Source organism: Raphanus sativus, chromosome 9, assembly GCF_000801105.2.
Source record: "Raphanus sativus cultivar WK10039 chromosome 9, ASM80110v3, whole genome shotgun sequence".
NCBI classification, from domain to species: Eukaryota; Viridiplantae; Streptophyta; class Magnoliopsida; order Brassicales; family Brassicaceae; genus Raphanus; species Raphanus sativus.
In genome coordinates, this window is record NC_079519.1 from 28,681,060 (window position 1) to 28,694,888 (window position 13,829).

The 13,829-nt window shown below is 30.7% G+C and overlaps 1 protein-coding gene across 1 annotated transcript; it reads right to left on the reverse strand.

Moving 5' to 3' along the window:
• Nucleotides 1–375: 375 nt before the first annotated feature.
• LOC108825969 (ethylene-responsive transcription factor ERF026) lies at nt 376–1,336 on the reverse strand. The gene has a single exon (XM_018599333.2). It carries the CDS (start codon nt 1,275–1,277, stop codon nt 540–542), a length of 738 nt encoding a protein of 245 aa, XP_018454835.1. The 5' UTR covers nt 1,278–1,336; the 3' UTR covers nt 376–539.
• Nucleotides 1,337–13,829: the final 12,493 nt, after the last annotated feature.

Here is a 13,829-nt window from a genome sequence, read left to right on the forward strand (position 1 = left end):
AAAGTACATTTGCTTCATCTTATAGTTTGATATTTTTTAACATATATATCAAACCTATTCATAACTGGTACGATGAATACTGAATTTTGAGCTCTCGGCGCGGTTTGAATTAGATCCCTATTTTGCTAGATTGCTTTTCTCTAATTAGTCTCAAAGATTCTTAGATAAAATTCATTTTGTACCAATTCTTTGACATAAATTAATGAAAGCCAGTATAACAATATAGATATTCATGAAAGTGTTCATAAATTAATTAACATCAAAACATAAGAGGTAATTACAAGAGGCAATGGCTAGATACGCTAATAAAAACCCTAATCCCAAAATTCAACAACGCCCCAAACCCCTAATCCAAGAACACTTCAAAGACACAAATGTGACTAATTTTTTTTAATAAATTGTCTTCTTGAATCTTGAAAAGTGAGAAAAACATACGATTTATTTAACAAATTAAGCATCTCAGATAAGTGATCATCATTAGGATAAAGAAACAAAGATGATTCACAAAAAGTAAACAAAGCATACAATATAAAATTAAATCAGTAACTCCAGAGGCTATCACCCTCGGAATTCTCCGGCGAATCATCGGACGGAGGAGATCCCATCCACGGCGGAGCCACCATCATCCCATTGGCCATCTCCTCTAGCAAACCAGGCATGTTCAATAGCTCTTCTTCATCCACAAACTCCATAGCAGAAGATCCCACCACCTCGGCAACTTCCCCAGCCTCTTTTTCACCTCCCTTCACAGCCGCATTGGCAGCAGCAGCGGCAGCCCCAACCGTAGTAGCCGCCGTGGCCGCAGCTATACGGATATGAGCTGCGGAGGAGGATACCGGAAGAGGGTAACTTCCGACAGACTCCGGGAAGTTCATGACGGCCTCTCGGCCTTTAAGAGCTAAAGCCGCCACGTCGTAATCGGCAGCAGCCATCTCAGGCGTCTTATAAGTCCCGAGCCAGACACGTGTCGTCTTCTTAGGCTCTCGGATCTCGGAGACCCATTTGCCGCTCCGGCAACGGATCCCACGATAAACCGGATGCTTTTTCCTGCGAGGGGTCGAGCTGGCAGCAGTTGCCATTAAGGTACCATTATCATTACTACTTGTAGTAGAAGAAGCAGCCGCAATAGACACAGTAGCAAGTGGACAAGAGTGTTCACACGTGGATGAGCTAGAGAGACTGTAATAGCACGTGCGAGGTGGGTCAATAGTAACTGACGATGAAGAGGCTTGGCTTATAGGTTTAGGTTCAGTGGAAAGATCTTTAAGGTCAGCCATATATGTATATAAATGTGTGTGTACATAGAGAGAGATATGTAACGGGACTTAGGGTTTTAGTGAAAGACATTAAGGCTTTTAAATATGAGATAAAAGTGCGTGGCTATTGCGTGGGGTTGGCTATTGCGTGGGGTTTCCCTAAAGTGTGTTTTGTTTGTGTTTGTGTTTGGTGGGGGTTATTTTTAGCTGTAAAAATAACAAATATGAATATATTCCTTTTATTGTTTCTTTTAGATTCAGAGTTTTTGTATAGTCAATCAGTATCGACATGTCGACATGCATATGAGGTGATGGGATCATTTTTGACCAAACCCAAAAGTATTTAGAGAATTTTTTTTTTAAAAAAAACATTGTGTTTTTTTCTTTTTTTTGAAAAAAGACTAACAGTTATTCATTGACGAGTGATTTAACTCTGATTTTCATTGAATTATGAGAGAGAGAACAGTGTATATTTTCATGTTCAGACTTCAAACTAGCTTACGGATAAGAGATAGTTTTAGACATGTAGTTCATGCATGTTTTGTACTTGCGATGGATTAATTTTTTTTAAAAAAATTGCAATTTGCAGATAGAGATATCTATATGGAAATGAGTTGAAATTAAAATATATAGGCCTAGATAATTTTAATCTGGATCCTAGATTGAGGCCCACAAGAATTTTATTTTCATTGGGTTAGTATGTTCTTAAAACACAAATTTTTAAGACTTTTTCTTGGATTCACCCCCTAGGGTGAATCTTTAGGTTCACCAACCAATAGAAAGTTATTATTTTAAATCTAGTATCTTTGAATTAAGGAAACAAAAATAACTTGCCAAATTATATTATGCTTTTAAAATAAATAAAAAGATTAAATAAATAAAAATAACAATAGTTCTCAATATATATTATTTTTAAAAATATTTATTTATAAGATTTGGAGTTTAGTGTTTAAGATTTATAGTTTAGAATTTATCCAAATGTTTAGTGTTTTTCTAAGGGTTAGGGTTTACCCAAGGGTTTAGGGTTTACCCAAGGGTTTAGGGTTTAGAATTAGAGTTTAGGGTTTAGTGTTTTGTTGACAACATGTTTAGTGTTTTTTCCAAGGGTTTATGGTTTACCCAAGGGTTTAGGGTGTATGATTAGAGTTTAGGGTTTAGTATTAGAGTTTAGGGTTTAGTATTAGAGTTTAGTGTTTAGTGTTTTGTTGACAACATTAATTTTTTTTTAATTCGTTTTTGTATACTGTTTTTTTTATTTTTAAATTTTATTTTGAAAAAATAATATAATTTGACAAATTATTTATTTCCTTAATTAAAAGATACTGAATCTAAAATGACAAGTTTTTATTGGTGGGTGAACCTAAAGGTTCACCCTAGGGGGTGAACCCAAGAATAACTCAATTTTTAATATAGATAGTATGTACTGGTGTTTAAAAAAAAAGATAGTATGTACTAATCTACAGTTATGTTTTGTGAGAGAACTAATTATATTTCTATATTTCATTCCCAATATATTTTATTTCATATTTACTATTTAGAACCTTGATAAATCATATGCGATTGTGAATGGTATTCTATTACAATCTTGTATTTCATCGTGTGACAATGTACCATTATATGCACTGTTTTCTGAGATATTAAACATGGTTTAATTTCATAACATCTTTCTTTTACTTCTCTGGTTATGCTACGATCTTTCCTGGTTAAGATCGGCTATGATTCCTAAGCATGTTTTGTTTACCCATGGGACATTGATCCAGTGTCCTGAAAACTTCTTCTGAGGATTATACCAATCATTCAATTACACATACAGTTACCGTTATGTTTCCACATCACTGTAGCAGTATAAACTAAACTTTAATTTTATTTATAGCAAATAGGTAATATCAACAAATGTTTTATTTTTTTTCCTTTATGTGCTTTAAGAAAATATAGGCTTCGAATGGATGATGCAGTCCGAAAAATGCAGATCAAACTGAAAGCAGATCAAACAGAACAAATGCAGATCATGCAGATCAAGGAGAACAAATGCAGATCATTTTAAATTAATAAATTATTATATTTTTAAAAATATTGTTTTTAATGAAAATTAAATATCTAAACAAAATGCAGATTATTCTATATAAGTAATAAGTATTAGGGGTGAGATGGATCCAAACATATGAAAAGTTTTGAGGTATTCAGGTCCGCATCATGATTCGTCGATCTATAGATTTAGTATCTAAATTCGTGGTTTTCAGAATCTAGAGTCCGAATATCCGTCTAGATCGTACTACCTAACTACGTGTATCTCAATCTGGATTCGCAAAAAAAAAATTAAAATACTGAAAATTTTAAAATAAAAAGTAAATTAAATATTTAAACAATATTTATAATATATATAATATAAAATATATTATAGAAAATGTTTTACGTATAAATATTATATATCAAATATAATTATTAATAAAAAAAAATTTAAATATATTTTTAAAATATCCAAATCCGGATATTCAAACCTAAAATCAAGATATCTGAATACGGATTTGACGGATCCGAAATTTTATTATCCGAATTTGGATTCAGACGGTCCGAATATCCTAATTTAAAACAGATCTCTGATCAAATTTTGATCCCGGATAATAAGTTCCAGACCTAATAAATTTTATGTTGACCAAAATAACAATAAATATCATCATTTAATAAATATAGTGAAATTATACATGCATACTTATAATTATTTTGTTGAGAAAAATATTTAGAGCAAAAAAAAAATTCTTATCAATTATTTTTTATTAATTTAATAAATACAAAGAAAGTTTAAACATTATATAAAAGGTAAACACAATTACAGCAAAAAAAAAATCGTAAAACAAAAAAAAATTATCATTTTAGTTTCGTACCGAACCCGAACTGAAAAACTGACTCGTACCCAGTCCAAAATATAGAAAATACCTGAATGAGTTTTGTAGGGTGTTATAAAACATATACTAACTCAAAGTGTTATTAACCGAGCCCGAACAAGTTAAAAATATGAAAGATCAATAAATATTGGAAATTTAAATAATTATATTAAATACTTTGTTTTATGTAAATAACTATATATTTCCTATGCTTTTCTTTTAAATTTTAGACTTTACTTCGGGTATATCCGAACTTATCTGATATAATCTGAATCCGAAAGATATTTTTTTATAATACATACTTTCAAGTTTCAACTATTACAAACATAATTTATATGTAAATATTTTCATTAATGTTATATAAAAATACATGCATGTGCTATAAAACATACTTTTCAATGATTACAGATATAATTTATAATTAAATATATTCTTAAATGTTATTATAATATCTTAAAATTAATCAAATAAAATATAGAATCAATACATGTGTCCAACTTATTTTTAATCAGAATGAAATATTATAGAATAAAAAACAGTATAACAAAAAAATCAATTTAAAAAAAAAAGCAAATCATCTCATTGGGCATCTGCCTATCACCCAGCCTATTTTTCTCACTTTATGCAGGACAAAGAAAATAACATACAAAATAGATCTGCATGCAGCACACAATTATTTTATTAATTAATTTTAGTTCTGCATTTTAACTATTGAATGGATGATAAATGCAGTTCTCTCTGCAATTAGTTTTCCTCTGCATCTCTACTGCTTTTGTCCTGGTGCACATAAAATAGTCTCTGTATATATAATGTAGGTTTTATCTTTCTAAAATCATCCACCTCAATAAACGATGAACTTGGTTTTGATACGTCCACAACATTCATATTTATGGGCGTTCGTTAATTTAATGGCCCAACAAAAACATAAGCTCAAAATTATTTGATACAAACTGATTAACGGGCCAAAGATTTAAACTGATCTAAAGATCCATTTTTAATAATCACCTTGGTTCATTTTCTCTTTTATTCAACTAAATTATTGATTAGATATGGTATAAATAAAGTAAAAGTTATGTTAGAAGGGTAATATATATTAATTGTAAAATTTATCTCAAAAACAGAATGAGACAAATTTTCAACAAAAAATTTTATAGAACAAAGGATCAATAAAATTATAAAATAATTACAAATATAAATAATAAAATACTAAAAATAATTAAATTTCATTAGAAATGTAAAATATAATATGAATTGAAACAAAAATATTTTATAAAACATAATTTTTTTTAAAATGAAAATACACTAATTATCACTTATGAAATTATTGAAAGTATTTTAATATTTTTAAATTTTAATTTTATTAATCTATTAAATTAAGTTAGATTTTAATTGATTTAACTTGCATTTGGAATATCTTCTGTATAACATTAGTTCCAAATGGTATTAGAAGATCTACATTGGTGAAGGCTCTCAAACAGCATTTTTTAGATATATCATATTTATCATAATTTAATTTAATTTATGTTTTAAACAAAAATGGATCATTTAGAAAGACATGTACCAGTACAGTTTTTCATAAGAATTTTTTCTTTTTCTTTCTCTTTTCCACTATTCTAGTTTGTATTATTATTACTAAAAATATTTATTGAGGAATAGCAATGTTTCAATTAGGCATCGTTCTACCAAGAAATTCCTGATCACTAGAAAAAATAGAGAAGTTCTAAGTATTTATGTTTTTTTTTTATTTTGAAAAGGAGCATTTATGTTTAAATTCACACAAAACTACTCAGTTGCTCAAATTGGAAGGAAAAAGTGCCGTTAAACTTATGTCATGCCATTTTAGTTGGCGGTTTTATAGTAAGTTAAAAGCAGTGCTGGATTTAGGTACATCCCAATGAAACTAATGAAATATTGATTTTGAATTTCTAAAAAGAATTAATTTTATAGGAAATCGACCTCTAAATTAAAAATAAATTATTTAAATTTTAAAAAATGTTTTTAATTCCTCAAAATCTCGGATCTATCCTGATTAGATAACATTTTATGTGAATTTATTTTCTAAGAATGAATTCACGATTTAAAAGAAAAAAAAAACATGTGGTTGCTAAAATTCCATTGTTCAAAAGCATTCACTTTGAATAACTCCACATGATGATGTTTTTCTCTCAGTCGCAGATCACAAACTTTTTCGTTAACATGTGGTTATTATAATTCCATTGCATTAATTATCAGAAAAAGAAAAGAAAAACTAAACTCTACAGCATAATTTTGTATTGACGATTCTGATGAGTGTACACCTTTTTTTTTAACACAAACTTTCATTTATACTCAAACTTCTTCAATACAATATATAGAAAGAAGAAATTATCCATCCTCTTTGAAAATAAACATAAAAACAATAAATAAAACAATAGTAAAGATAGATCTTCAGATGAAGATATCAGTGAATTCGGAACGAAATTTAAATGCATCGAAAAAGCATTCACGACAGAATCGAACAACAGGAGAACTGATTATTGTAACCATAGTATATAATTCTTTTATGTTGGCTATAAAGTTTTTAAAATTACATAATCAAACAAATATATACATAAATTCATTTTTATGCAAGTCGCTAAAAGTAATCAACTGAAAATCGGTATAATTGCTAATTTGCTATATATGATTATATATAATCTTTTTTGTATGCAGATCAAGATTTCTCAATACACTATAATCTGAAGGTATCATTTGAAGGTAATTGAATCATTACATTCAGAGATAAGAGCATTATGTATATATATATATGTCTAAAGGTCATATTGATCTCCATCACCATTGGAGGTAACACTTATAACTTGATGTTTTTTTTTTTTTTGACAAATAACTTGATGTTTTCTGTTTGAAGATTTTATAATCTGTTTACCAAAAAAAAATTGTATCTTGTATGTTTCTAAATCATTACATAAACACAAATAAATATATTACGCCTAAAAACACAAATAAACATATAACTTTTGAAAATGATAAATTGTGGATCGTGTACAATCTAACAAGATATACTGTTTAGCAAAAAAAAAAAAAAACCTAACAAGATATGATATGATTCTAGATGTCATCTTTTAGAGTTCCACGTCATTTACCCATACTGTCATACACAGGTCCACAACTGCACTTGTTTCTTTTTTTATAATGGATATATATATACATTATTTGCTAAGGTTTTAACTTCTTTTTCTTTCTTTTCGGCCGTTTATTTTTACCATAAAAGTGGTCCAGGAAAAAGAGAAATTTACAGAATGAGTCACTTTATGACTTTCAACACCACAATGAATCACTTTACGCTACTAGATTACTTTTGTGTGACAAAAAGACAATGAAGCCCTCAGCTTATTATAACACATAACAAAACAAACCAATTTTGATTATTACCGTGTCTATTTTTTTCGTCACGATTTCAAAATTCAAATGTCAAAACTTTAATTCTCTCTTTTAACTATAACCACACAAATATAAAATTATTTTTTTTACTTTCTTCATCTTACCTCTCTTTCCTCCGACGAATTGACGAATTGATGTCATACACCATATAACTACCATAAGCAGCTCTGAGCATGTACCAAGTCGAGCACCGACATCTTCAAATCGAGACTCCAAATCCGCTCAACCCATCTCCCGTCGTATCAAGCTTCAGTCACAACCAATCTCTGCTCAACCACCATTGTCGTCAAGTCTCCGCCACGGGATCTCTAGTCCAAGACGTCTCCTCCCCGTCATGCTCAGCCCCGCCGCCGTGGTCATCAAGAGTCATATTCGTCTCACAGCACCACGAACTCCGTCTTCTTCGTCGTTGCAAAATCAATTCTCACCGTCCGGACTTATCACCGGAATTTAAACTCCTGGTCGCTGTCTCCGTCTTGCTCCTAGCCATCGCGGTCGTCGGAACTTCAAGCCTGGCCGTCGCGTTACGAGGAGCAGATACCACGAAGATCAACAATGGTGACTTTTATGCTATTTGCACATTGGGTCCTCCAGCTTCTTATTTCTTTCATTTTGGCCCCAAACTTTTACTAAGTGCAGAAGAGACCTCTCGATTTAACCCCATACTTTTGGGTTCACACGCCAGACCCCTTGTAATTGATCCTAAAGATGCCTAAATACAAATCTAAATGATCAAAATTTACAAGAATGGATGATTAAAAACATGTAAATATTCAAGATATCCACATGTATACTAAGACATACACTGAGCATGTGTACAACAAACATCGATGTCCACAAATTATCGTATCTTATGTACACTTTTTTATATCTATATTCTTTTATATCAACATGTACAATGTAAACTATGTACAATAACACATATTTACTACTCAATGCTCTCTCGCAACAATAAGCAACGCTCGTATACTATTGCAGTGTACATATATACTGCTGCAGAAATAGTATCCACATGTACATATAGTTCTCGTATCCACATGTACATTGATATGTTTTAGTATACAAGAGAGTGAAAGATGGACACATAAAACCTATGTATAAACAAGTATCCACATGTACACATAGTTCTTTAATCTCAGAATATGCATATCCAAACTCCTTCCAAACATAAGACTTCTCATATCCAAACTCATATCCAAACTCCTTCCAATTGGAATTCGAAACTAAGATCTGATGGTGATGCTTAGAAGGCGAGAGACGACGCCCACACGACATGACAGAAACAGACGGGGTAGGAAATTGCTGGAGGTAAGTTTTATTGCCATTTAGCATCGGTGCTCGTCGTCGTGGTTTCCATGTTCCAGACTGGAGTTATGTCCTCTGGAATCGTCATCACATCAATTGCAGATCGAGGAAAAGCTTGGTAGGGAACAACACTGGTCAACTTTTGATTATTTTCACATATGGTCCTCTAACTCTTGCTTATTCTCCAATTTGTCTAAAACTTTTGTTATGTGCAATTTTTGTCACGAAATTCCCCTGGTACTTTTAATTGTTCAATCTATACCAAATGGATATTTTGATTTTGAAGCATTGGCCCCTTTCGTTTTGTTTACGCTATGTACACAAAAATTTCATTGAGATCATGTGTATATGACACTGTACACAACATTTTCACTATCCACATGTACAATGATTCACATATACATATCCAGACAATATTTACATGTACATACTATAAAAAAAATTCACCAAAACCATATGTTATATTTTTGGCCAAAACCACAAATCTTATTTTGCAGCTTAACAATAACTCAATTTTGTGCAAAAAATTAAAATGTTTATTTTAGCTCAATTTAAAAATATTTCTTCCATTCCTGATTTTTATATATTAAGAATACATGTACATAATTTTAAAAGGTATTATCTGTATACATTATATTATGTACACATGTGTTTTACTATCCAAATGTACACAAATTTATATGTACACTAACTAACTTGTACAATAATACAAGGACACCAGATATTATTGAATTTCTAAGGCTATCACATTATTATCAAAGCTAGTTGAACGGACTATGAAATGTTTATTTGTTGTTGTGTACAGAATATTCATAGGTGTGTGTATAACCATAGTGCTTATCTAATTTCTCACATAGTTTGCAAGTTCTTCTCCTTCATTAACTCATATACTCTGCAATCACCAACCTTTCTTTATCATTAAAATTTCACAAACTTGGGAGAACTATTTTCTAACTCATATCCTTGGGAGCTCCTGTGTGGTCTCAGCTATTGGTTCTGCAGATGCTTTTGTGCTGCTGAGGAACCAGAGGAGACACTTCCATTCTGGTTGGTTGGAGCATGGCTCTGGAGCATTTGACCAGCTGATTGCTGTTGCTGCTTCTGTGGCTGAGAAAAAAAAGGCTGGATCATTTGGGAGGAATAGAACGAACCATTAAAAAATGGTATTGGCTGCTGCCCAGGAGCTCCTCTATAAGCAGGTGGTGCACCAACATGTGCTGGGACTGGAAATGGATAGCCATTGTTCTGCAAGATGGCCATGTATTGCGTTCCATTGCCCGGCATGCCTGGATAACTGAAAGTCATTGTTGGAGCCCGCTGATGCAGAACCACTCATTGAGGTTGCATTAACTGTCGCACCAGAAGATGTGTTGCCACTATTCGAAGGTCTGACAGATACGGCAGCTATTGTAGCAGCTCCATGAGGCTGTTGGCCCACGGGGAAAATGAATGTAGGACCATGCTATGATAAAAGAAACAAAAGAAATACAATCAGCTTTGTAAGAAAGAAGACAAAAACCTGATATGAGAAACATGCTTAGATGGACGACAAAAACAAACTAACCATTGCACCGGGAGGCAGAGCTTGTTGGAGCAAGTATTTGATTTCTCTGACTTGTATCTAAGCTTTTAGAAGTAGATTGGGAGTTTTCATCAGGAATAGGGTTGGAACTTCTTCCCAAAACAGTCCCCTGTAACAAGATCAAAACTTTGTAACAAGTTAAAACTATTTTCTAAAAATAATAATCAATATTTCAGAGGCCAATCAAAAGCCTAATCGCCTTTTTCTTTTGGTCACCACCGTGAATAAGCAATTCCTGATCAACAACCCTAACCTTCTCACTTCTCTAGGTCGCCGCTGTGAAGAAGTAAGGCCATGAGCCTCGCGACAATTAATTGCGATGGAGAGAACTCGGAGACGGCGATTTTGGAGCTTCTCGGCGGTGGCCACAGCAGAGCACAATCAAGGTGAGAGGAGATCAGTGGTTGTCGGTGGTGGTCGGAATCGAGCTCAGCCGTGGGTTGAAGTGAGCAGATGGTCACAATTCAACAGCGGGCGTGGCAACTTTGTGGTCTCATATGCTCTTTATTTTTTTGAACTCTAATTTTACCTCTGGATAATAAAATCACAGAAGGAACCGGTGATGATGATGATAGAAAACAATTGTTCTATTTTACAAAAAAAAAGAAAATTGTGTAAGGAAGAGGAATAACGATGTGATTAGGTTAAGAAAGAAAACTGATCTGTGGTCACATAATTATCTTTATATTTTAGTTAGTTTTTTTAGAGATAATGTGAAAAGGGTAGTATTGAGTTTTCTCATGGTGTGAATAAGAGAGAAGATGTGAAAAGAGTAGATAAAGTGTTCTAGTAGCGTAAAGTGATCTAGGATGATATTATAAACATAGAAAGTGACTCTTGATGTAAATTTCTCCAGGAAGAGAAAAAATTATTAGAGACACGTCGTGAAACCACAATGACACTAGATGCTAAAGGGTTTTATTTTGTACTCTACCATAAGAAAACCTTAGCAAATCAAAAGACAAGTTTTGTGTCAGTGAGTGTGCTGATCAAGCGACCAATGGAAAGTGTACAGGTAACGCAGCAGCTATTAGAGCTGCCAGCATGATTATTGCTGGGCTCTTCTTAATTTTAATTAAAAAAATAAGAACCATCTCTTCACAATAATCATAGCCAAAATTCACTAAGCATCTAACTAATATAATAGTGTTTGTTCAAAGTAGAAAATAAATTTAGAAACTAATCTGATTTTGCCAATTCCAATAGTGAGATACTAGTTAACTATCTCATCTCTTGTATTTCATTTTTAATGTTACTTAATTAACTCCATTGTATCATTTTGTAATATTAATATTTGATTTAACCTATACATACATATGAATCTTGTTAGAATGGTAATTTTATTTTATGATTTACAAGAAAAAATAAAAACAATATTAATAACATATAAATGATTATGATAGTTTTTAAAATGTGGATGTATTTAATTTTAATGAATTAATTATATAGCCAATAAAAATATATATGGGATTTCTGTTAATATATATATATATTATATATATATATGTAATTTTTACCCCCAAGCTTTTCTGTTAACTTGAAAAAGCCCGGTAATTTTACATAATCACGAAAACTCAGTTTTGCTAAAGAATGTGGTGATTAATGACAATTAGTGAAAGTATATTTCGGTCAAGTGGTTTGAATAAAAAAATGTATTGTTGTTATTACAGTTACATGATAATATAATGATCATGTAAGTATATTGGTTTTATTATTTTAGTGGATTTTGAAATACATTTGGATTTAGAAATTTTGATAAATCTATTGATTTTTAAATCAAACAAATATATTTAGAATCAAATATACAGATTTCAAAATCAAAATAAGTGGATTATTATAAATCAGTCAAATGGATTTGCAATAAGTTCAGATTTGTGACAATATATAATTATTACTTTTAACTACAAAATGTGTTTCATCATGCTTTTAGTTTGGATTTTAAGTGTTTGTACTGTGTAATTTTTCTTAATATGTAATAGATATTATATATAAATTATGAAGGACACATACGATAGAAAGTGGAAATTATTAAATTGTAAAATTGGATAATTGGAAAATTTTAAATTAGAAACTTTCAAAATTTCAAATGGGATCAAGCAAATGTATGTTGAACATTGTGGTTTTAAGTCAAACGTGTTTATGTCAAATTTTCTCTTTATATATATATATATATATATATATATATATATATATTCACGTAGCAAGAATCTCATATCTTTGTTAAATAGTGTGATTGTTTATAATTAATTATTAGTAGAACATGTTCAATACATATGACTTGGAGAGAAAAGACACTGGGAATATCAATAATACAAATCTATCGAAATATCAAGACTGAACTCAATATTTGCGCCTTTGTATTTTTAACTTAAAAACACTTATAAATCCACTCAAATCTAATTTTAAATCAAATCCTTAATCAAATCATTATTATTGAATAACACATGATTTTAAAATCTATTTTTAAATCTAAGAACCAATAACAATGAATTTGAAAATAGTTTTTAAAATCATAGAACCAATAACAATGAATTTGAATACAGATTTTAAATCATATAACCAATAACACTAGATTTTAGTTGTATTTTAAAATTCCCTGAAATATACAAAACAATAACGTCCTCTTATTAACTTGAAAAAGCTTTAAACAAAAAAACTTGAAAAAACTCTTGTAGTTTTAGATAATCCTTAATAGTTTCCTTTTGGTAAACAAAATGACAATTATAGATCATGTAACTCTAACAATCGATACATTAGTAGTTTTTCCATTAAAACTGTCTTAAACATTTTAACATTTAGACTAAAAAAACTGTCTTAAACATATGCATTTAAAAGAAATTTTCCAAATATTCTGATAAATATTATATATTATAGTTTTAAATAATAATATTATCAAAACTTATGATTTATTTCAAAATCATGAAACATAACAAATCAGCAAAGTCGTTTTCTATAAAAACAATATAGATTAGTGTATCTATATTATTATTTTATTTATTTATTTATGTTTTATGGTGGCATGCAGAAATCTGACACCATGCAAACTCGTATACATTTTATTATAATATTTTTGGTATGGTTGAGCAAAAATAACCGAACCCGAAAAATCCGAACCGAAACCGATCCGATAAAAACGAATCCGAAGTGATCGAACCCGACATAAATACCGAATGGATCTTGTTTTATGGTATTTTGGGTTATGGGTATTATCCGAACCGAACCCGAATTTAAATGGATATCCGATAGAACCCGAAACATTCAAAACCCTCGAAAAATCTTGTACCAAACATGATTTCAATTCCTGATATGTATCCAAATACATCTAGATATATGAAATATCGAAAATATTATCTATTATATAAAAGTTGATGGTTTTATAAATGA